General features: G+C 38.2%; 2 protein-coding genes across 2 annotated transcripts; one reads left to right on the top strand and one right to left on the bottom strand.

The window, feature by feature from the left end:
* Positions 1 to 9999: 9999 nt before the first annotated feature.
* LOC117294261 (60S ribosomal protein L26-like) lies at positions 10000 to 13663 on the bottom strand. Its single transcript, XM_033776620.1, has 3 exons — positions 13462 to 13663; positions 11865 to 12005; positions 10000 to 10246 (listed from the first exon to the last, which is right to left on the bottom strand). Exons 1-3 carry the CDS (start codon positions 13627 to 13629, stop codon positions 10112 to 10114), a joined length of 444 nt encoding a protein of 147 aa, XP_033632511.1. The 5' UTR covers positions 13630 to 13663; the 3' UTR covers positions 10000 to 10111.
* Positions 13664 to 15094: 1431 nt separating this feature from the next.
* On the top strand, positions 15095 to 23978 carry LOC117294984 (short/branched chain specific acyl-CoA dehydrogenase, mitochondrial-like). The gene is made up of 10 exons (XM_033777543.1): positions 15095 to 15124; positions 16062 to 16376; positions 16827 to 17033; positions 17421 to 17591; positions 18475 to 18600; positions 19522 to 19614; positions 20571 to 20660; positions 21324 to 21404; positions 21879 to 22035; positions 22500 to 23978. The coding sequence occupies exons 1-10, from the start codon at positions 15095 to 15097 to the stop codon at positions 22580 to 22582; spliced, it is 1353 nt and encodes a 450-aa protein (XP_033633434.1). The 3' UTR covers positions 22583 to 23978.
* Positions 23979 to 24603: the final 625 nt, after the last annotated feature.

Here is a 24603-nt window from a genome sequence, read left to right as displayed (position 1 = left end):
TAAGGCTGCAAAGAAAAAGATTGGTTAACCTGTGGAGGAAGGGGTTAAGTCATAGAGATAACAAATTTATACTAAACCTGATACTTAACCATTTCAGCTACACTGGAGTTGCTCATTCCAAACCCTGCCAATCTCAAGTCACGCATCTTTCCATGTCTTGGCGACAGTGTAGTTATAAATACTTTGTCTTGGTTCAAATTTTCCTGATTTTTAATTAGTTTACTTTGTGAAATCTTTGGGCCTGAAAAGGAAATTATTAGAACCAAGACTCAGTAAAACCAAATACAAACCAGGATTTGAACCTGGATGGGGAAAACAGCGTTATTTCTAATCCCTAGACTTACTACTAGGCCTCTCAAGTAATTGTTACTATTGATACGAACCCGTTACCACAGCATCACTGTCTGGTTCCTCCATGGCTGATCATTGTCTCCAGGCTTCAACAGTTGGGGACCAGACTGGGCATATGCCTGGTTCCCTCTGGAGTAAGAGCTTCTTCTCAGAATTCTTCATGCACCTGTTCGTCCTTCTGTTCTGGAAATCTTTTTTTTTCTTTCGCAGCCGATACACATTTAAAATGTTGTGCGCGCTTGATATTTGTTCTGTCCGAGAACTCATTTTTTCCATTTCTTGTGTAGTATTACAGTTTATATTCTTACGCTTATATCGCTGCGCTTAAAAACTGTAGCCAAGGTTTAAATTACAAAATACGTGAACATTATTCACTTCGGAATAAGTAAAGTGGAGATTCAAATGTCTTTACTGTCATGTTATGTAGGATAAAGTGCAAATACTGCAGCTTATATAACTTTGAAGTATTATCTTTTATGTATATATCAAATATAATCACTAGCCTTAAAATAAGCATAGATGCACAAGCATACATGATATAGACCCTAGAAGCAAATTTATTTGGAGTTCATGGCAGAAAGAGGGCGTGCTAACGTTCGATGCTCATGCAAATTCCCACGTCTCATTACAAAATATAGTGGTGTCTACTAGATTAAACTAGACTTAATTAATTGGGTAATAATACTCTTGTTAAGTGTGTTTAAAAGATACAAGCTAGTCTTTGCACCAACTTTGACTCGCAAGTGAACACGATATACGCCCTAGAAGTAAATTTTATGAGTTTAATTTCAATGGCCTAATTTAGAGTAATAATACTATTCTTTATCACAAAGCCAAATGTAAGCCTTAACACAAAGCACAGGCGTGCAACCATACATGATATAGGCCCAATTAAACTTTAAATCATTCTTACGGCAGAACTTTCGTCATTCAGACAATAGAGGGGGTGCTCATGTTATCCGGGTACTCATTACAAACTCATTACAAACTTTTTCAAGTTAACCCTAAACACAGACACAAAATGGCCTAACTTTACTCATTTGTCTCTCTGGCAATAGAGGGCGTGGTCATCCTAACGCTACTTCCCGCTACTCTTTACAAACTGTGTCTACTAGACTAAATTTTATCAAAAGATAAATGTATAGCCTTTACATAAACACTGGCGTGCAAGCATACATGATAGGCATACAGTGCCTATAACTTAACTTTATACAAAGTTATTTTGACAATAGAGGGAGTGCTCATAATATATATTCCCAGTAAGTCTTCTTTGACATCCATCCACCACTTGGCAAGTTATTGCTTGCAGGAGCTGGCTACATGGCTGATACCAATGTCCCGTTTCCCTTTGAGAGGATCGGGGATGGTAAGAGAATCATGTTGTTAAGGGTGCGTTTTAATTACCCAAACCAGAAGCATGTTAAGGCTTTGGTCATTGGTTGAGCGCTTTTTCGTGCTTTTGATTGATTCACAGTAACAGTGACGAGGCTGGTCCCACCAAACAGTAACCGACTTAAAAGTAACTATAAATATAAATATGAATAGTAAACTTGCGGGTACAACCATGAGTAAAATCTCTTTTACCAGCCGGGCAGTGAGGAAGATCTGGCTTTGGAATGCTGGTGATCCTTTGGAAGTCATCGTGGCAAGCATTGCAGAAATGTGTTCGACCAAAGCAGAAGAACACAGCAACTGAACAGCAGTAGCGGCACTTGTACTCCAGAAAATCTGTCCCATGCTTTGGACACATCTGAGGTCAATCAAATCAGAGGAATTTGGTTGGAAAAAAAACCCATTGTTTGCAAAATGTTTTAATAAAAAATTGTTCATATCTTGTGAATTCCCTAAATGTTGTATTAACTCTTCTATTTGCCGACCGTAAAACTAGTTGTAAAACAAAAAATAGAGACCGCACGCCCACACAGTTTTTGATTGGGAAAGAGGACGCTTGAGGATGCTATTGTGACCTTGTTTGGGAGTGGTCGACTTTCACAAATGAATGAACAATAAATGTGTCCATATGATCAAATTAATACTCAAATAAATAATCCATAAAAGGGTTAACTATGTAATCAGTAATTTCACAGTTATCTCAACACTTATTTTGACCCTTTGTTCTTTATAATGCTTTTGGCTCAATATACATGTAGCTGTCTTTGTATTTGTATGTGGGGGGAGGAATTGCCCCCTTATTCGGGTCTGTGCTTAATGCATTGTCTCACTGGGCACCATTAAACAAAACAGAGTTGGTCTCCCCGGGTTTAAAACAATACATAAAAACAAGAAATAAAACTTTGGCGTAAAACCCCCTACCTGAGCCCTGGATACATCTGAGCATGCTCCACACACTAACTCAGTTAGGTCATAGTCACCCTGTATCCCAATATCTTGATCGCAGCGACCTTCACCTCCATAGTAAGCCTGGAGAAACCAGGGAGAAAAGACCAACATTAACATTGAAACATAATAACATAAATGCATTTAATTATGAAACATATTTGCGATGATACCATCTAAATAAATCTCTTTTGATTGATGGTGGTTGAAAGATAAATGGGAGGACTCAACAGTTGGACTCCATACTCTTCCCGCCATCAGGGAAAGAGTATATGCGTCTTTATCAAATTTCGCTCTAAAATGTGCAAAGGCGTTTTTATCAAAAGAGATTTATCTACGTACATGTCACCGCAAAAATATTTCTCATTATCATTCCACCATGCAAACCTTCATGTCTTATAAAACTACATTTAATTGCACCAACTGGACCAGCACCAATTTCATAGAGCTGTTTAAACACAACAAAATAGCTACATGTAAGCCCAGCAAAATTATGCTTACCGGAATAAGGTTACCTGCACATCCAGCCAGCAACCAACTCACAAGCTCCATCACCACCGGTAGTCCTGCATTCTCCTGAAGACGAGCAGAGTACAACAGCTCTTTTCAGAGCCAACACTCCCACTAAAGATATATAGGTGTACCCTTAAGTTCATCATGTATTTATAGTTTCTTCAAATTTATCCACATCATGCAAAACTTCAAACAATAGTTAAAGACAGTGGACACTATTGGTAACTGCCAAAGACTAGCTTTCACAGCTGGCGTATCTCAACATATGCATAAAATAACAAACCTGTGAAAATTTGAGCTCAATCGGTCATCGAACTTGCGAGATAATAATGAAAGAAAAAACACCCTTGTCCCAGGAAGTTGTGTGCGTTAAGATGGTTGATTTCGAGACCTCGAGTTCTAAACCTGAGGTCTCGAAATCAAAGTCATGGAAAACTACTTCTTTCTCGATGGCACTTCAGTGGGTGCCGTTTCTCACAATGTTTTATACCATCAACCTCTCCCCATTACTCGTCACCAAGAACGGTTTTATGCTAATAATTATTTTGAGTAATTACCAATAGTGTTCACTGCCTTTAAATAAATGTTGTTCAATTGCACAGCATCAATTCAATTCTGGAGACAATAAAAGAAATAAAAAACTGTAATACTGTTGTTTTGGACCATTAAAGCTTTCAACAAACTCTGCGACTTTTATTCCAGCCGGCTAATACACCCAAATGAAAAGTAAAGTTCAACAGTTTCAATGAAACTGGAAAAAGTTCTTCGACTTCAACATTTTAGTTACAAAATTTTTAAAATAACCATTTCTAAAACACAATGTTGACAGAGTATGTAGACTACTGTTTCTTTCCCTTGACATACTGTTGTCTTTAGATAGAAATAACATCAAAGTACCTGACAAGTTCACAATGACAAGCTGACAATAACATACCCTCTGTGGCAGTTTCTGGGACAAGTCAAAGGGTCATCTTAGCCCGCATTTGAAAGTTGGCTATTAAAGAGACACATTGCATTGGATCAGGGCCCAATTTCATAGCACGGCTTAGCGGCTGATTTTGTGCTTACTGCGTGATTTTCATTTCATAGCGCTGCTAACCGTAAGCACATGAAGAGGCATGCTAACCTTCTGGTGCTTACCGCACAAAATAATATGACGTCACAATGCAAATCAACGGTAAACGCGCAAAATGGCTGTCCAATTCTTCTGCTTATGCATTATATCTTTTTATATTGTTACTAATGGGCAGTTCCATAGAAATGTAAACCTCAGTGCCAAAATTTCAAAATGGCACTAATGTGGCAAATGAGGCATCATTTTGTAGCTAATTGTATGAATTTTAATAAAATATAATTTGTTACTGAAAATATTCAGCGGCTCAAGTGCTATTTTCGACTGAAAAAATACTTTAAAAATAGTGAAGTTGGCTCAAAAATAATGTTTTGCCAAATTAATCAAAATTTTTACTGTTGTTAAATAGTGTTTGTTTTGGTTTTGCACCTGTTTGAAGTTTGCTATGGTAGCAACACAATGATGGAAAAAAAATTAAAAATTTCTTTCAAAATTTTATGATATTCAATATTTTAGGAAACTTACTTTTCCGATGTACGTCTGACACCAAAATAGTGAACATTTTAATCTCCCTATTTCAACTGTGGGCAGAATATTTTCAAATTTACACTACAAAGCACAATTGATGCCCTCTATCTAACCATGGAATTATTTCTTTAAAAAAATCTTCTTAATCGTACAAAATCCTGGTGTCGGACGTGCATTTTGTTCGTACGTCCGACACCAGTACGTCCGACACCTCCAAAATAATTACGTGAAAGCCTTTTTGAATGCCTTTAAAATATCATACAAAGCTATAAATTGGTACCTAGGGTAACTCTCACCCAAATCACTCAAATCTTGCCTCAAAACAAGTGTATTTCATTCCCCTTTTTTTCTACTGGCTGCTAAAAACACAATAATTTTAATTTCCATTTCCAAAACCCACTAGTACTTATAATTAATATAAGAAAAGATTGGTTTTTGCAGTATATTTGTTAAATTCAGGTACATGTGGTAACCCCCAAGCAAAGATAGAGCTCTCATTCATTTAGTAAACTGTTGACAATGCTCTAAAGTTGGTTCTTGAGAGAAAATATCAAAACATTTAACACCAAAATTCTTGGTGACCTTTGACCTTGGCAACAGTTACCCACCAAGAACTTTAAACTTTAATTTTTTTAAAACACAAGTCCAATCTACAATATATTTGGACCAAATGTTATTTTGCAGACTCATATCTTTCATTGTTAGGCAACATTTTGAAACTTAGGTGTTTTGCCAGTTTTGGATGGCACAGCAATGCATAAGGATACGGATGTACATCATGTACAAGTTGCATTACACATGCACATTGTTTCTATTGATCTCAAAACGTGGTATAATTTGACAATTAAACCACTTTTTTCAACAAATAATGATTTAATCTGATATTACAACAACAAATTGGTAGATTAAATCATTATTTTATAACAAAAGCGAAAAGTTGAACTGATTGTTACCTATTTTTGAATGCAATTTCGGACAAGTACGTCCGACACTGTGAAATGTACGTCCGACACCAATATATTAAATGCCGTTCCTTAAAATTCAAATTTAAAAACCAAATGTTTTATGGTAAAGTGTAATGACAGAGGTCTGATGAATCCATAAATAAGAAAAAATTGCATTAAAGTTCAAACACATCACAGAGTTTGAACTACAAATATTGGTTTTCATAAAAAGGCCTTTCTCTGAGTACGTCCGACACCATGGTGTTTTGGGCGAATGGCGTCCATATCCAAAGACATGGATGAATAATTTTTTGATAAAATAACTTAAGTGACTGCCTTATACCTCTATCCAGAATAAAAATTCCTTTTATTTATACCACTGTAATAATACACTCTGTTAAAGTGTCCGAAATGTACGTCCGACCCCGTGGAACTGCCCTAATCCCATTGTCACATAATCAGGCTTCCTCAATTCTAAACTGCCTGTCTAGTTTGGTTGATAACCATTATTGTAGTGGTGTTTACCTTTGGGCCCCTAGTCAGTGTACTTGAGCGCTCGTCGCTGCTAAGCAAATCGATCGGTTATATTTTATGTAGGCTTATGCATTATTTATTTTATAGGCCTACTATTACTAATCCCATTTTCATATTCATATAGCCTATTGTGTTAACAAAACTTTATTCCCAAATCAGGTTGCTTCAATTCGAAGTTACTGGTCAACTTGGGTTGGCTAGAAATGTGTACAAGGCTATAGTCTTGTGTACTTAACAAATTTGGCCTAAAAATGTGTACAATGCCTTGCGTACTAAGCAAATTTTGCCTAAAATTTTAACAAGGCTGGAAATGTGTACAAGGCTATAGTCTTATGTACTTAACAAACTTGGCCTGAAAATGTCTTATGTACTTAACAAACTTGGCCTGAAAATGTTTACTTAACAAATTTTGGCTAGAAATGTGTCCGATGCCTTGCGCACTTCGCAAATTTTGCATAAAATGTTTATAAGGCTATAGCCTTGTGTTCTTCGTAAACTTTGCTAAAATGTTTAAGCCTTGTGTACTTAGCAAATTTCTCCTTGTATACTGAGCAAATTTGGGCTGGAAATGTGTACAATGCCTTGCGCACTCAGCAAATTTTGCATCAAATGTTTAGCCTTGTGTACTTAGCAAATTTCTCCTTGTAAATTTAGCAAATTTTGGCTAGAAATGTGTACGAGGCTATAGTCTTGTGTACTTAACAAATTTTGCCTTAAAAATGTGTACGATGCCTTGCGCACTTCGCAAACTTTGCTAAAATGTTTAAGCCTTGTGTACTTAGAAAATTTCTCCTTGTATACTGAGCAAATTTGGGCTACAAATGTGTACAAGGCTTATTTATAGTCTTGTGTACTTAACAAATTTTGCCTTAAAAATGTGTACGATGCCTTGCGCACTTCGCAAATTTTGCATAAAATGTTTAGCCTTGTGTACTTAGCAAATTTCTTCTTCTATATTGAGCAAATTTGGGCTAGAAATGTGTACAAGGCCTTTTGTACTGAGCAAATTTGGCCTAAAAGCGTGTACAATGCCTTGCGTACTTAGCAAATTTTGCATAAAATGTTGAAAAGGCTATATATATAGCCTTGTGTTCTTAGCAAACTTGCCTAAAATGTTTAGCCTTGTGTACTTAGCAAATTTCTCCTTGTACACTGAGCAAATTTGGGCTGGAAATGTGTACAAGGCTATAGTCTTGCGTATTGAGCAAATTTGGGCTAGAAATGTGTACTTAACAAATTTGGCCTAAAAATGTGTACAATGCCTTGCGTACTTAGCAAATTTTGCCTAAAATTTTAACAAGGCTGGAAATGTGTACAAGGCTATAGTCTTATGTACTTAACAAATTTGGCCTAAAAAAGTGTACAATGCCTTGCGTACTTAGCAAATTTTTCATAAAATGTTTACAAGGCTATAGCCTTGTGTTCTTAGCAAACTTTGCCCAAAATGTTTAGCCTTGTGTACTTAGCAAATTTCTCCTTGTGTATTGAGCAAATTTGGGCTGGAAATGTGTACAAGGCTATAGTCTTGTGTACTTAACAAATTTGGCCTAAAAATGTGTACAATGCCTTGCGTACTAAGCAAATTTTGCCTAAAATTTTAACAAGGCTGGAAATGGGAACAAGGCTATAGTCTTATGTACTTAACAAATTTGGCCTGAAAATGTGTCCGATGCCTTGCGCACTTCGCAAATTTTGCATAAAATGTTTAGCCTTGTGTACTTAGCAAATTTCTTCTTCTATATTGAGCAAATTTGGGCTAGAAATGTGTACAAGGCTATAGCCTTTTGTACTGAGCAAATTTGGCCTAAAAAAATGTAAAATACCTTGCGTACTTAGCAAATTTTGCATGAAATGTTGATAAGGCTATAGCCTTGTGTTCTTAGAAAACTTTGCCTAAAATGTTTAGCCTTGTGTACTTAGCAAATTTCTCCTTGTATACTGAGCAAATTTGGGCTGGAAATGTGTACAAGGCTATAGTCTTGTGTATTGAGCAAATTTGGGCTAGAAATGTGTACAAGGCTATAGTCTTGTGTACTTAACAAATTTGGCCTAAAAATGTGTACAATGCCTTGCGTACTAAGCAAATTTTGCCTAAAATTTTAACAAGGCTGGAAACGTGTACAAGGCTATAGTCTTATGTACTTAACAAATTTGGCCTAAAAGCGTGTACAATGCCTTGCGTACTTAGCAAATTTTTCATAAAATGTTTACAAGGCTATAGCCTTGTGTTCTTAGCAAACTTTGCCTAAAATGTTTAGCCTTGTGTACTTAGCAAATTTCTCCTTGTATACTGAGCAAATTTGGGCTGGAAATGTGTACAAGGCTATAGTCTTGTGTATTAAGCAAATTTGGGCCAGAAATGTGTACAAGGCTATAGTCTTGTGTACTTAACAAATTTGGCCTAAAAATGTGTACAATACCTTGCGTACTGAGCAAATTTTGCCTAAAATTTTAACAAGGCTGGAAATGTGTACAAGGCTATAGTCTTAACAAATTTTGGCTAGAAATGTGTCCGATGCCTTGTGTTCTTCGCAAACTTTGCTAAAATGTTTAAGCCTTGTGTATTTAGCAAATTTCTCCTTGTGTATTGAGCAAATTTGGGCTAGAAATGTGTACAAGGCTATAGTCTTGTGTATTCATAAATACCTTTTCGGTCAAAAAGTAAAATAACTGCAAAATTTTTAATTGTTCAATGATTTCTTTCATCACAACACCCCTCCAGCTATGAAATGGTATAAAGCCCCCCAGCTGGCCTCGGGTAAACAACTCCTTATAAGGGAATGCTGTGCGCGTATCGGGTGATGTGGCACAACTGTTTCAGCCGTTGCTCTCGAACATTAGGAATGAAGTAATTGGCTGAGGTATTTATGAATGTAATTTAAGCTATTACATTGTACAAGGTAAAACCTTGCTGCTCGTATATTATGTTGTTTTAGCTAAAATTACATGGGGTGAGCCTTTCAATAGCAACAAGGTTTTGTAATTTTGGCTCAAATGAAACGAAACGTTTCATGTAATTTGAGCCAAAATTACACGGGGTAATCCTTGCTGCTCATTCCTTTTGAAGTGTTATCACGTAGTTTAATTCCAATCTGTTAATTCCTTTGATGTTTCAAAACTACAAAAGTTAAGCTTTAAAGGCACTGGAAACCTTTGGTAATTTTCAAAGACCAGTCTTATCATATCACTTGGTGTAACTCAACATGTATGCATACAATAACTAACCTGTGAAAATTTGAATTTCAATTGGTCATCAAAGTTGGGAGATAATATAGACCTTATGCACATGACGTCATGTCAGTACGGTGCCCCCGCCTCGAGGTCAAAAGGAGGTTGTTCATTGGCCAATCTATGTGCGTTTCGATTGTTTCGTCACCGTTTGACCTCAAAGATGGCGACTGGATGACGTCAATGCATAAGGTCTATTGGAAGAAAAACAGTTGTCACAGGAAGTTGTGTGCTTTCAGATGCTTGATTTTGAGACCTCAGAATCTAATTCTGAGGTTTTGAAATCAAATTCATGGAAAAATTACTTCTTTCTCCAAAACATACGTTACTTCAGAGGGAGCTGTTTCTCACACTGTTTTATACTATCAATAGCTCTCCATCGCTCGTTACCAAGTAATTTTTTTGTTACAACATTTTGAGTAACTACCAATAGTGTCCAGTACCTTTAAGCTTTTTCACACAGGACTAAAATAAAACGACACAACACAAAAGTTTGACTTATCTCGTAATCTTGACGGTCTTATTAGTTAACATTTAAACACAGAGCAGTAATTTACAGGAGGCCGATAACTTTGCCTATCTAGAAATCCTTGGATTGGTCAGTCTATTGATCTGTAGCCATGGCAACTGATTCCTCTGTGTGTTTGCCCTTTCCCTTGTCTCTCTGGTTGCGAGATGCAGCCTTGCGTTCTAGAAGACGTTTGCGATCTTTGTCCATCTTCAGCTTGACGATCACCACCTGGAAAGAGGAAATAAACAAAAGACAAATGCTGATAAGTACAAAGCACATCTATGACTGGAGGGGGGAGGGGGGTGGGGGGGTGAGGGTTAGGGTTAACTAAAAAAAGCACCTAGCACTCCGTTTCCACCTCGTTCTCAAATATGGCAATACAATTACATGTATAAATACATAGTTTACATTCCTAAACCAATTAAATACATTTCGGCATGCAAAACTCAACATGAATAATTAATTAGCACAATCTACCCCCCCCCCCCCCCCCCATTTTCTCAATGGATTCACACGATTCACGTTGGTTGACTTTTTGAGTTGAAAAAGCCGGAATTCCAGCAAAAGCCGGAGAAATCACATCCCTGATTGTTGCTGTCACTGGTTAATTTATTCATATGTATACAGTATGCAACAGAAGGTGCCTTTTCTTGTGCATGTGGTAAAAAGGAAATCGTACAATAAGCACAGATTGACTGTTAGCAGCTCTCTTAACTTGGACCTAGGTCATCTCTGTGGTTTATGATACTACCTTGCCCACAAATATAAAAATCTGGTTTTGATTATGTTTTTTTATCAGACTTTACTGAAGATTTTGGTACTAAAAAACCAATTTTTTACCTACATAGTAGTGCTGGGCGAATAGTGAAATTTTGTTATTCGGATACCGCTGTCCAACTATCCGAAATAAACCGGATATTTGAATAGGTTTTTTTCGCCGCTAGAGGGCGCTATTATAAAAAAAAAAAAAAAATAAAAAAAAAAAAGGCGCTGTTTGCTTGTGAATGAGATCTTAAGGGCGGATTGATATTAGTTTAAGACAGTGTCACTTGGTTCATTCATAAAAATGACCGGATCTAATTTAAAGATGGCGATTTGCTTTTTCTTTTGATCGTGATTGACTCTACGTTAAGGAAAACTTTTGTAATCTTTGAACAAATTACGTCAGATATGTCATTGTTTTAACTCTTCACGTAGGTGAGCATAGTTAAATCCTTAATTTATGTTGTTTTATGCTGTCTTAATAGAAGTTTCATAAGGATTCAGACAAAACATTCCTATCAGTTGTTCGCCCGACGTCCGCGGATATTTGGATATTAAAGATTATCCGGTTACTCGGTTGTAATAACAGAACTATCCGGTTTATAAATAGCTATTCGTGCCCTATGCGGATATCCGGTTAAGAAAAAAAAGGCATTTGCTGTTACGGATAGGAAAACCTATACGCCATTAACCGGATATTCAAATAATTCGCCCAGGCCTACTACATAGTTAATCGTGCTACCATGACTACTACAAAAATAGTCATAATGCCTAGCTTGGTGAACCAATTGTGTTGTTCACGACTATTGACGGCAATATATTTACTTACAAAACACAATCCTTTTAGTGTTAATTTTACTATATTTCGCCTACGGCAAACAATATGCCGGAACGGATCTTGGGAAATAAAAATTAGTCGCCACTTTCTATTTGAGGCACGACTAGTCGAGTAGTTAATTGCACTTGTCACCCAGGCTTAATTATAGCTGTTTTACACAAGTTTCACAACAAGGACGGAAACTTCACAATAAGGACATAAACTCACAATCTGACAACACCGGTACATTTTCTCAATCCACTTTACCTTGCTTGGGTGAATTCCAACAAAGACCTGAGCTCCATTGGCTTTCTCACGCTGGATTCTCTCAATGTAGATGACAAACTTCTTCCTGTAAACCTGGACGACCTTGCCGACCTGCTGACCCTTGTAATGACCTCGGGACACCTTGAGTAAAAAAAAAAAAATACATATCATATAAAGAATTGATTGGTTTCAATCTGCAAGCTCACCGATTATAAAGTTGATGCCAGTGTCAATCCTCAGCAGGAGTTTCCCTTAATTTTGTGTTCAATCGTCAAGATCATGGACATTCATGAAGTGTAAATTTCAAATCCAAAACAATGCTCCTGGTAGTCCAGATTGTAATTTGGTCCCTGTAGGAACAAGGCATCTTTCCTTTAGAAAATAATGCTTTATTATGAAAACCAAAAAGTCTTTGGGGGTAATTATGTAAGGGGCCGAAGCAGGGACTTAGGAAGCCATAATCATAGACTCCTTCCATCTGTATACCACTATATGATTACATACATCCTAATGGAGCCTTCAATTTCTCTTCCATGTTTTCAGAAGTTTTCACAAGCAAATCTCACTACGCCCATTGATGATCAGTTTACACTTCTAAATGTTCTGTATGCCATCTATGTACTCAAAACTTCTCAATGTTTTAAATTTGTATTTAATACCAAAGGCGACATCAAAAAGGTGAATTCCTGCCAAATTTCTTTGGCAAAGAGTCAAGTGCTGAACGCTATTGACTTAGCGCACACACAATATTTTGCATTTGGTACAGATCTGCCTGTCCACAATAATACAAGGTTAACACATGCTGTACAGGGCAACATCCTCTACAGTGGCCTCGACAGCACTCCGTCAGCAGAACACGGCTTCACTCGTCACTAAAAAAATACTGCATGCACCTTTGTCTTTGCTTTGTAAAGGTGTAAACAGATCCATAATGGGGCATAGTGGGATTTCTTGTAGAAAAATTCTGAAAACACATGGGGCACAATGGACGGCTGTTAGGCCGTATGTAGTGTGCAATCAAAAGCAGTCCTTGATTAGGGGCAAAGAGTTGAGCAAAAGCATCCACAGTAACGTTAACCCGACGCAGCCTACTAAATCCATCAGATGGTTGGAACAAATGTGTCATACAACATGTTGAGATCCTGAGATAATTTACTTTAGGAATCATAAATAGTTATGATGACAACATAAATGTAAGATGATATCATTAAGATGGTTTATCTCCGGATGATGGCATCCATAACTAGAATGTACTGGGATGAAAACATCCACAAATATTGAGATCACAATAAATTATCTTGGGAAGTCGATATCCTGATAATCCCACAAAGGACATCTCTGAAAGACAACACTTTATTTGAAAGATGTCAGCAACCATCTCAACATTTTACACCCCTTTCAGACAGGCGAGCCAGAGTCACACCAAATCAAATAGATTAGGAGCGACTTCTTTCGACTTCTAGCGCGTCCAGTCGCTCCTAACTGTTTCAGACGTCAAACTTTTCATGAAGTTGGTTCGGCGCGACTCTAGTGCGCCTGTCTGAAACTGGTGTTTTTAAAATTTTGAAAATTATCTTGGGTTACCCTAGTTACCTACCTGGACCTCGTCATCTTTGCGGATGGGCATGCTGCGGACACTGTGTTTGGTTCGAAGATCCTTGGACAGTGGGGAGCTCATCAGCTTGCGACGGATGTGAGAGGGCGCATTGAAATGGCGCTTGCGGCTCTTCCGCCTTGAAGATGACACAAACGGGTTGCGCTTCATGATGCCTACCGGGGAAAAAATACATACACAAACTATTTACAGTGTTGTTATGATAATTCAACAAAAAGAGTTTCACATTGTATTTGTAAATTAAGATCGATAGTATTAATGGCATTTCATCTTTCTGAACAAGTTACAGAAAGCAATTCCATACAAAAAAACTCTCAAAGTTCATGGAATTCTTCTGAAGAAGGGGCTCTAAAAATGGCCATGTCTACATACAGTTTACAAAGGCAAAGCTTGATGATGGCCTCCGTGCTGCGTAAATTCAGGGCCAGATTGTAAAATTTATTTTGAAGTTTAAAGCCGTTGGACACTTTCGGTACAGAAAAAAAAGTAAAAGTTCACAGATTTACAAATAACTTACAGGGTTTACAGAATGTAACGGTGAAAGACTTCTCTTGAAATATTATTCCATAAAATGCTTTACTTTTTGAGAAAACATTAAAATAACATCAATTCTTGATATTGAGAATTACAGATTTATTTTAAACACACGTCATGATACGCCGAAACGTGCGAAAACAAGGGTGGGTTTTACCGTTATTTTCTCCTGACTCCGCTGACCAATTGAGCCTAAATTGTCACAGGTTTGTTTATACTTTATATGCAATTTGTGATTGTGGACAATACTGTTTGCCAAAAGTGTCCAATTGGCTTTTAACAAAGGTTTGATGAGACCATATGAGACAGACAAGTGCCGCAATGCAGTGACACGTTTTGCAAGTTTTTAAAATTAAAATAATAACAATGCAATTTTAAGGAAGATTTTCAGTGTCCAGGCACCTTTTTTTCATTCTTTGTTTTGTAGCGTTACCATCCACAAGCAATATCTCATTTTGAATAACAAATAAGGTCACATGTGGAAATATTTCCAAATTAAAGTTTAAAAGTAAAAGATAATTAGTAAAAACTAAAATCTGAATCACGAATACGAATACGAACGAAAGTTGAAACTGAATGAAAGGAATGACACGCAACATTTCACCGAGATAAAAAATGGTGTCAATTATAGGGCATCAATGGTTATATACAGCAGAATACAGCAGATTATGATTCACAATTTACAAATTAATATGGAGTTTATTTTACTGGCAAAAGAGTGGCACTTCAATGACTGAGCCAACTCGACATGTAATTACAGATACAACACGATTCACCATCATGACCGCCAGAGATCGATCGCCCAACTTATCTTTTAAAAAACTATGATAACCTAGGTATTATTTTAAAAATATGAAGATCTTATGTTGTTTAATAACCCAATCATTTTATCAGTTTCAACAACTTGTAATGATGATTCTTTAAAAAAGAGATATTTGAAGATTGAAAATAGCATGTTTAATAAACGGGACAAACCTTTCAGGGATGGCAATGTAAAAGAGGCAGATGTGGGGGTTGTTGGTTACCACGCCAAATTATCGGGCGAATGTATGTGTCGCCGGGTACCAGCATATGATCCAAAATGGCTGCCAGATTATTCAACAGATTGCAGGTTTGTGTACAAAAACAAATCATGTTTTCTATCCCCATTAGCTTTCAAACTATGTCGTTTGTTTTGACAATTCTATCTGTTATTCATGAGAAGATAAGTTTTAATGGACAAAATGTGGTGCGATGTAACTGTAGAGAGACGTGAGAGAAGTTGTGCACGTCGTCTGTTTGGGTTCGTTCTGTGAAGCCAAAATGTTGTTATGATGCTGCGTGTACATTGGTAATGGGAGGGGTGTTAGGTTGGTGGGGAGGGGGAGTCGTGGGCTCATTGTTGTGAGGGAAAGTCAGAAAGGTGACGGTCCAAGATCCTACTCTTAGTCTGAAACTATTATTTGTTATAAACTATTTCTTATAGTTATAAATATTTCTAAAACTTTAAAAGTTAAAACAATCTAACTTTTCAAACTACCAAAGGCAGAACTTTGATTTTTTGAATAGCTTCATAAGGTTGATCTCGATTCAGAAATGCACTGCATTATGGGAATGAATATGGGGCATTTACTATGCAGTTTGTACGACTCGCGCACGCAACGCCTATACCTTTGTGTATGGGTTCAACAGCGCCCTCTCTTGATATTTTGCTATTTCCGATAAACCTTATTGGTTAGGACTTGGCATTTGCTTTAGGGGACATTGACACAACACAATCAGATCGGAATAATTGTTTATTCATTTGCGAAACAGCTAGTGTGTAACGCTTTTATGAAAGAGGGTTGTCACAAGGTCATAGTGGAGTTCTCGGAACTCCATTTAAAAAAATATATTTTGACTAAACTTGACCTGTTAAGTGATATGAAAAAGGACCCGCTTACTTAAAAATAAACACCCTTGAATTGGTTGTTCAGTATACTTTCTTAAAATTAATAATAATAAAATGTGTTTGTCAGATTACAGAGTTCTTTAAAAAAAAATATGATCTGTGGTTTTCTTATGTCTAGTATCTGCCAAGCAGAGTTGGCATACCACGATGCAGTTCGTACAAGTTAATCACCTCTGCGTTGGTTCACAACACCATCCCCAAAGTCACCCCACGCACACTGACAACAGCGGCTGAACCCAGCCAGAATCCCACAGCAGCGGCAGCCCCTCTCCTCAACAGCAGATTACCAGCAACGTCTCTGTCAGAAGATGAGCTGATGATGAAAGAGATGGTAGCAAAGTTTGCCAAGGAGCAGATCAAACCGCTGGTACGAGCAATGGACACCAATGGCGAGACTGATATGGGGATCATCAAGGCTCTGTTTGACAACGGGGTAAGATTCCATTTTATTTCATTGTCATGGATTTTAACTTTAATGATGTACAAAAATATAACTTTATGGCAACATTGGAATCAATGTAAATGTATAAACAAATAAAATAAATAAAAATAATAATAATAAACCATTCTTGTATCTAGCGCATATCACTGTGATGTCCCTATGCGCTAGATACAAGGAAATCAACAATTGTACAAAGAAAACAGATATGTTTTTAACCGGGTTTTGAATTGTTTTGAGGTCTCAGCCTGTTTGAAAATCTAATTCTGAGGTCTCGCAAACTACGTTACTTCCAGAGGGAGCCGTTTCTCACAATGTTTTATACCATCAACAGCTCTCCATTACTGGTTACCAAGTAAGTTTTTATGCTAAAAATTATTTTGAGTAATATTAATAGTGTCCACTGCCTTTGAACCATTTCTCTTTCTTACCCTTGTTGTTCAGCTCATGGGGTGTGAAATTCCAGAAGCTTATGGTGGACCCGGAGCCTCGTTCTTCGTGTCTAACATCATCATTGAAGAGTTATCAAAGGTTGACGCATCCATTGCCGTCTGTAATGACGTCCACAACACATTGGTCGTTACAATTCTTCTGAAATATGGAACGGAGCAACAGAAACAGAAATATCTTCCGAAACTCATGAATGACACGGTGAGTATCATGTTCTCCTACTCAAAATCTCTTCTTGAATGTGTAGCTTTTGTCTTACTTGTCAGATCGCAGACTTTCAAGAGTACCACGGACATTTTTCTTGCTCTGCTAACTGCCGATGTTTGTGCATATGATCACCATTCTTCACTTACCGGGCAAGCGCCCCGCTTCTGCACTGGCAGTGTAAGCGAAAAATGCCTAATGTTCTGGAGTACATACGTGCACAAGCAGTTCCTTGCTTTCCAAAGTGCTAATTCTTTGCTTATGGTAGGCAAAGCCATGAAATTTATCTCCACTTTGAGTTGTAAACCTCTGATGAAAATTTGACATCTGATGACCTTTGACCACCAGTAGCATCTGAATTGACCTTTTTTGCATTTAATCCAGGTTGGAAGTTTCTGTTTGTCGGAAGCCAACGCCGGTAGTGACGCTTTCTCCCTGGAGACCAAGGCGGAGAGAGATGGTAACCACTACGTCATCAACGGCAGCAAACTCTGGATAACCAGTGCAGCGTTTGCAGGGGTGTTCATCGTCATGGCAAATGCTGACTTCAGTAAGGTAAAGTATATAAAGGTCTTTAGTGGTTTGGTTTGGAGAATGAGGGTTCCAATCCTGGCCTGGTCAATTGTGACACATGTTCCCTTGAGCGAGACACTTTATCATTGTTGCTTCTCTCCACCCAATAGTGAAAAGGCGAGATGGACTGTTATCCTGAAATCGGTTATAAATACTGACCTGATTGGCCATTTTGGCTCAAGACAGACTAACTCAGGCCTCGAAATAACCCATGGTACACACAGCAACTGATGTGGTGCATTCTGTAAGGTTGCAATAAAAACTTACATTTCCCCCCCCCCCCCTTAGAAGTAACCCTTACCTGAGGAAATTTGCTGTTGCCCCTTCAAGATTGATATTCACTTCCTGCTAACTTGGGGTTGGGTATTAATGGTTTTAAGTGTTAGTTCATGTTGATATAATAATAATAATAATAATAATAATAACAATATCGAAGTCTTGTATAGCGCACGTATCTACCAAACAAGGTACTCAAGGCGCTGAGTATATACAAACTTTCAGAAAGATAGGTAATTGCAGTGATGAATTTTGAGACCCAATTATTTAGCACCTTATAAGGGTTTACAAGGTGCTTCGGCGCATACAGCAGCCACAGCCAGGAACACCGGAGCTAACCCCTTCTCTTTTCGATAAGTGTACAGGGTTCTTTTACATGCGTTTACACAACACATGGGACCAACGGCTTTACGTCCCATCCGAAGGACAAAGCAATGGTTAAGTGTCTTGCTAAAGGACACAAGTGTCATGGCTGGGAATTCGAACCCACGCTCTGCTGATCAGTAACACCAGAGTTTGAATTCGATGCTCTTAACCGCTCAGCCACGACACTTCAAATTTTACTCAATTGGAAATCTTTGATACGCAGGGGCATCGAGGCATCACAACATTCGTCCTGGATAGAGAGACGGAAGGACTGACCATCGGCAAGAAGGAAGACAAACTTGGACTGAGGGCTTCGCCAACGTGTGAAGTCCACTTTGACAATGTCAGAGTAAGTAATACAAATAATTATTCGAAATGAGAACGTATGAAAACTTTTACAAGTCTGTTTGAAATCTTACCAAACTCTTCCCTGTTTTATATAAGACAATGTAAAGCGTTCCAGGCACTTTTTGGCTTGACAAAAAATAGTGTCTTTATTCTTTCTTACAAGTTTACTCTGTTCTTTCTTTTCCTTCGAGAAAATAGCATTACTTAAAGACCCCAGGCATAACATTAAATGCTACAGGAACACTGAGGTCACGTGCTTGTCTTTACACACAAAGAACAGTCGTCCAATGGTTTGCCTCCTTTGACCTCAGTGAGAGGGCTTTTTGACCCCAGTGAGGGCGTTTTTCAAGCGTGTGCTGTCACATGCAATCTTTTTATCACCAAAAATTACCAATGGTAGAAACGCAATTTGGTTCTGAATCCTGGACTCTCAAAAAGGCCACCAAACAAAAACTGGAAGTCTTTGAGATGAGATGCCTCCGCTTGATACTAGGTGTCTCATTAAGAGACAAAATGAGAAATCAAGAGATACGCAGGCAACTTAACATGAACACAACAATAACAGATGTAGTGACCAGACGCCCCCTGAACTGGTTCGGCCATGTTATCAGAATGCCCTCCTACAGGCTTCCCAACCTGGTCTACAACAGTGACTTCAACACTCCACGCCAACGAGGACGCCCACCATTGCGCTGGAAGGCGCAAATGCAGGATGATGCCAACATTCCACTTTATGAGGCAGAGCATTTAGCTATAAATAGACCTGAATGGGGACGGTTTTCCAAGGAGGCCAAGGGACACCCAGTCCTAAGCATCTAAGTAAGTCAAGTAAGAAACGTAAAAGAGTAGTAAGTGGTCACACCTTGAGACCCGAGCAGGGTCTCAAAGGCTAAAAAGGCTTCTTTCCTTTTCTTGTCGATAGGTACATGATAGTCAGATTGTTGGCCAAGTGGGACACGGGTACAAATACGCCATCGGTATGCTGAATGAAGGACGCATTGGAATCGCCTCCCAGGTAAACTGACTCCAAACATTGCTAGATCTACCAATGGTGGTACCATTCGGTCTGCTTCACACAGACGCCATACCCACCTTTCTGAAAAGAAATGTATGTAAGTTCTTCCCAAAGGGGGCTAGAAGAAGAACACATTTACTAAAGATGAAAATAACTTGGGGGAGCTGAAGGTAGGAATTGATATTCCTCTTAAAACAGTCTAGATTGTAGGACGGAGGGAAACATGCACCATGCAAGGAGTTCCAAAAAGATGCAGTACGTGGAACAAAGCTGTTGGAATGGCTCATTGTTCAATATCTCAGCAAAGCAAGATGGGTGAGAAGAAGCAGAAAGTCTGGTTTCACGCTCAAACACCCTGATAGGAGGAACTAGGTCGGACATACTGGTGGCACATTTACCATGAAAATATCTGTATTTATAGAGTGTCATGGCCGAGTGGTTAAGAGCATCGAATTCAAGTTCTGGTGGGTTTGAATCCATGTCGTGACACTTGTGTCCTTCAGCAAGATACTTTACTATAATTGCTTCTCTTCACCCAGGGGTATAGATGGGTACCTGCGAGGGTAGAGGTTTTTATTGTGTATGAAAAGCCACAAGCGCCTTACAGGCAGCTCAGGGCTGTATACTCCTCAGGGAGCTGAGAAACATTTAAAAGGGATGTTATTGGCCCTATGACCAGGGCACTTATGTAAAGCACATTGATACGGTTATTGTGAAATGCGCTATATACAAATTTGTTATTATTATTATTAGAAAAGACAGAGGCTTGCTACAGACCTACGATGAGAAAGAGGTTATAATGTTGAGGCCAGCCCTTCATCAACAAAGTTCCCAACCAACTCTGTACTCTTATTTATTAAAGATAGATGAGCGGCAATAGCACAACCCAAAACTTCATTGATGTACTCCCTGCCTGAATGATAACAAAAACTGATGTTTTGTTTTCCTCAAAACAGATGGTTGGTATTGCTCAAGGAGCATTAGACAATACAATTCCATATCTAATGGAACGTAGACAGTTCAAGAAGACCCTCTGGGATTTTCAGGTGAGGTTGAGAGATTTTTTTAAAGGCAGAGTATACTTTTGGGTAATTGTCATAGACCAGTATCCTCATTTGGTATATTTGAGGTAGTAACATTTAAAAAAAACTGTGAAATGTTTAACTCTGCCTGAAAATAATGGGGGGAAAAACTCCCTAGAATAGAATTGAGTGTTGCTTTCAGATGACTTAGAAAGGCTCAAGTTTCCCGGATTCAAATTTGTTGTTGAAAAATTACCTCCCTCTCTACAACTACATTACTTCAAAGGTGTTGTTTCCCACAATGTTTTATAATATCAACAGCTCTCAGGTTCTCTTTACCAAGTAAGTTCTTATGGTCATTAATTTTTGAAGTAATTATCAAAGGTATACACCTGTACACTCCCTTTAAAGTCACTTTGATCAAGACATAAGATAAACTATTTGCTATGTTGCTGGCATTGTGATGTGAAGTAAATGAGCACAGAGTTTGCAAAGCCACACAAACAGTAAACAAAATAGTGAATTTTGAGATAAAACACAAAATAATTGAATTTGGAGGCCAATGTTAGAGAGCTGTTAAGCGCAGTTAATTACTCAGATCAGAAGTTTGCAGTGTTTTCTTTTGCTAAGAATCTTCTAGCCTTGACAATGTTCATTGACATCTTTTCTTTGTTGATTTCCTTGCAGTCTGTTCAACACCAGATCGCTCATCTCAGTACACAAGTAGAAGTGGCTAGAGCGATGACGTATAATGCTGCTCGTATGAAGGTAAAGGAAGTCAAACATAACGAGCTATACATAAAACAAACAATGTTTAAAGACACCGGACACTATTGGTAATTGTCAAAAACCAGTCTTCTCACTTGGTGTATCTTAACATATGCATAAAATAACAAACCTGTGAAAATTTGAGCTCAATCAATCGTCGAAGTTGCAAGATAATAATGAAAGAAAATACACCCTTGCCACACAAAGTTGTGTGCGTTTAGATGGTTGATTTCGGGACGTCAAGTTCTAAATCTGAGGTCTCGAAATCAAATTCGTGGAAAATTACTTCTTTCTCAAAAGCTATGGCACTTCAGAGGGAGCCGTCTCTCCCCATGAAAGTTTTATGCTAATAATTATTTTGAGTAATTACCAATAGTGTCCACTGCCTTTAAATGTAACCTTTACCAGTTTACATATGTTCAGTCACCAAGCCACACGCCTTTGATCTGCCCTTTTTTTTTTTTTTTTTTTAAGGATGCTGGCCTTTCGGTTGTTAAGGAAGCCTCCATGGCTAAGTATTTCTCTTCAGAAGTGGCTACTCTGGTTACATCACGCTGCATTGAGCTCCTTGGTGGAGTTGGGTTCACCAAGGACTACCCTATCGAGAAATACTATCGAGATTGCAAAGCTGGTAAGTAGACAGTCTTAAAAACAGACTTTCTTCATACTCTATTTTTTTCATGAGAGATCCCCTGATATCACAAGCCCCAGACATCCACCCCACAGTGAGGGCTACACTTTAACCCTAAGCTTTCACCAGGCGCACGCTGCCATCTACTCCTGGGGCTGAAACAGCGTTACCCCCATCACAGTCTGTAAGGATGTAGGCTTGGGTATCATCCACTAGGAGCCTGGCTGGTAGAGGAGATTGCATTACCTTCCCAACTTTACAAAGCAATTATGGTCAGGAGCCTTGCTCAAGGGCGCAAGTGCCATGAATGAGGTCGCAGGTCTAAATTACACTCTAATCACTTCGTCTTTGTTCAACCCGGCCAAATTCAAATTTACCCAGTCAGTTGTGGTTGATTATATGATATTATGATTGAGATAAATGTGTATTTTGAGTCTTCTAACATCTGACATTTTGACCAACAGGAGCGATCTATGAGGGGGCTAGTAACATCCAGCTCAACACTATCGCCAAGTGTCTTCAGTCAGAAATCGTAAAGGGCAAATAATCACCACTAGAGGGCTCTTCGATCTTCGTTAAAACCGACAGTGTAAGCGTCTCAATAGAAAATCTGATCAACAAAAAGCTCGCAAGCTTTTCATGGCAGTAACTGTTTCTACTACCACAGAGAGGTTTTTTGAAATTCTGGAGACTTCTCAGTTCTGAAAAGAACTTATTAGCTACTACCTTGGCGAAAGGAGGAAACAAAAAGATTACAACTTCCACTTATTGGATCCAGGGAACTTCTCGTTTTTAACTTCACTAACTATAATGCTACTTTACAAAATTCCTTCCTACTACATGTATCTCACCTGACTAGTCGTGTACAATATATTATTCAGTTTTCACTGCATGAAGAAAATTACCTTTTTCAAAGGCGACAAATCATTCAAACTGTCAACCCCAGTAGAGTTTATAAAACATCGGTGAAATTGTTGATAAATAAAGACTGCCCAGACCATTTAGGATTCATTAAAATTGACAGTGTAGTTTTCTCAGTAAAGTGGATTACGTCTGCAGAAAAGAGGTGAAGTACGACCAAAATCGGCAAGATTGGCGTTATTATTATTGTAAGAGGCATTAAATATTAAGTATTGACTTCTGGTACGGAACGCATTTATAAGCTACAAATGGTTTTGTTGATCAAGTGTAGTTCACCGACTGATTTTAAACGCAAGTACTTTTTTGACAACTGAAATGAGTAGGACAGTCAAAGCTGTGCCTAAAAAAAGTTATGGGATCTCTTAAATGTTTTCAAATGCTCTTATATTTATTTTTTGCTAAGGACATGTACTGAACGGAAAGTTATGTTAAAGTGTTCAACACTTAATTTGTTTTTAATTTAATTCATTTTACGTTGTGTAGAGGCGTTTGCTTCAGAATATATAACGCATGACCAGTGACGCTGCAAGGATTTTTGGCGAACTGGGAAGGGGGGGGGGTGGGCACAGGCTACTTCAGGGGGATCGGCCATCTTGTTCTGAAATCACTACATAAATTATCTGGATTTTGTTGTTGTGGGAGTTGGGGCAACTTGGGGTGGGGGACAGGCCTCCCCCCCTTTGTGGCTGTGCAGTGAGCAAAAGTGTAAATAATGTATAAACAAAACACATATTATTCTGTCAAATGAAAATGAATCATGTTTTTTACACTTGTTTTCAAATAAAGACTCCCGAGCTATTTCCCATCGTTGATATGCCGTTTTAAAAACAGTCTTACTGGCTCAGAGGGCAAACAATATGGAAATTATATCAAAGTATTTTGATTTTGATGTCTTCGCAGGAATGGTAGCCCGACTTTGAATCTCCATCATTACTCCCTCAATTAAAATAAAATAATATGTGGTAGAAATGGCCAACAACGAGATGAGTCATTGATTCTTTTTAAACTTCAACCATGAGTCTGAAAAAAGTGTGTAAACAAAAGTGTAATAATAATAATAAAGTCATGTAAAAGAATGTTCTAGTATGTTGTGAATTATTTGATTAGTGTGTCACTTAGAATGATTACTGTTTTCAAATTTCAATCTTTTCTCGAAATCCACCCACCCAACCCAAATTTCCATTTCTAAATATTGGCAGACTATTAAATTTTCTCTATTCAATTGAAGACCAACGTAATTCTTAAAATCAAGCAGATATTTTAGATCAATATTTCCCCCAGCTTAAAGAGTTTTCAATGGATTTTCCTGGCTCCCAATCGAGCTATCCAGCCCTAGTTGGCGGTCTCCCTATTTAGTAAAAATCTATGTTTGGGGGGGGGGGGGGGTGGGTGGCCCTGAAAATGATATAAATATACATGTATAGACGATGTGACTTCCGACGTCACACGAAAACCATAACATGGTTCGCGCGCATACCGCCGGGGAAAAACCTTTGTGTTTTGGCAGCCAGCTAGAAAGTGTATGCAATCTTACCATGACTACGCGTCTTTTTGCCAGGCGAAAACATGACGTATACAGTGTTTTGTCAACAGAGGGCGGTTTGAATGTAAACATAGGTCTATACTTGGTAAACAAAATGCATGCGG

The sequence above is a fragment of the Asterias rubens genome, chromosome 9, assembly GCF_902459465.1.
Source record: "Asterias rubens chromosome 9, eAstRub1.3, whole genome shotgun sequence".
NCBI lineage: Eukaryota > Metazoa > Echinodermata > Asteroidea > Forcipulatida > Asteriidae > Asterias > Asterias rubens.
The sequence above is the reverse complement of the archived record's forward strand: the minus strand, read 5'-3'. Positions and strand labels throughout refer to the sequence as shown.

Coding starts and splice junctions, on each gene's coding strand:
- LOC117294261 (XM_033776620.1), bottom strand. CDS start 13,629: ATGAAGCGCAACCCGTTTGTGTCATCTTCAAGGCGGAAGAGCCGCAAG. Junction 12,006..13,461: donor GCAAAGATGACGAGGTCCAG/GTAGGTAACTAG, acceptor TTTTTACTCAAG/GTGTCCCGAGGTCATTACAA. Junction 10,247..11,864: donor TTGGAATTCACCCAAGCAAG/GTAAAGTGGATT, acceptor TCCTCTTTCCAG/GTGGTGATCGTCAAGCTGAA.
- LOC117294984 (XM_033777543.1), top strand. CDS start 15,095: ATGGCTGCCAGATTATTCAACAGATTGCAG. Junction 17,034..17,420: donor CGAAACTCATGAATGACACG/GTGAGTATCATG, acceptor CATTTAATCCAG/GTTGGAAGTTTCTGTTTGTC. Junction 21,405..21,878: donor ATAATGCTGCTCGTATGAAG/GTAAAGGAAGTC, acceptor TTTTTTTTTAAG/GATGCTGGCCTTTCGGTTGT.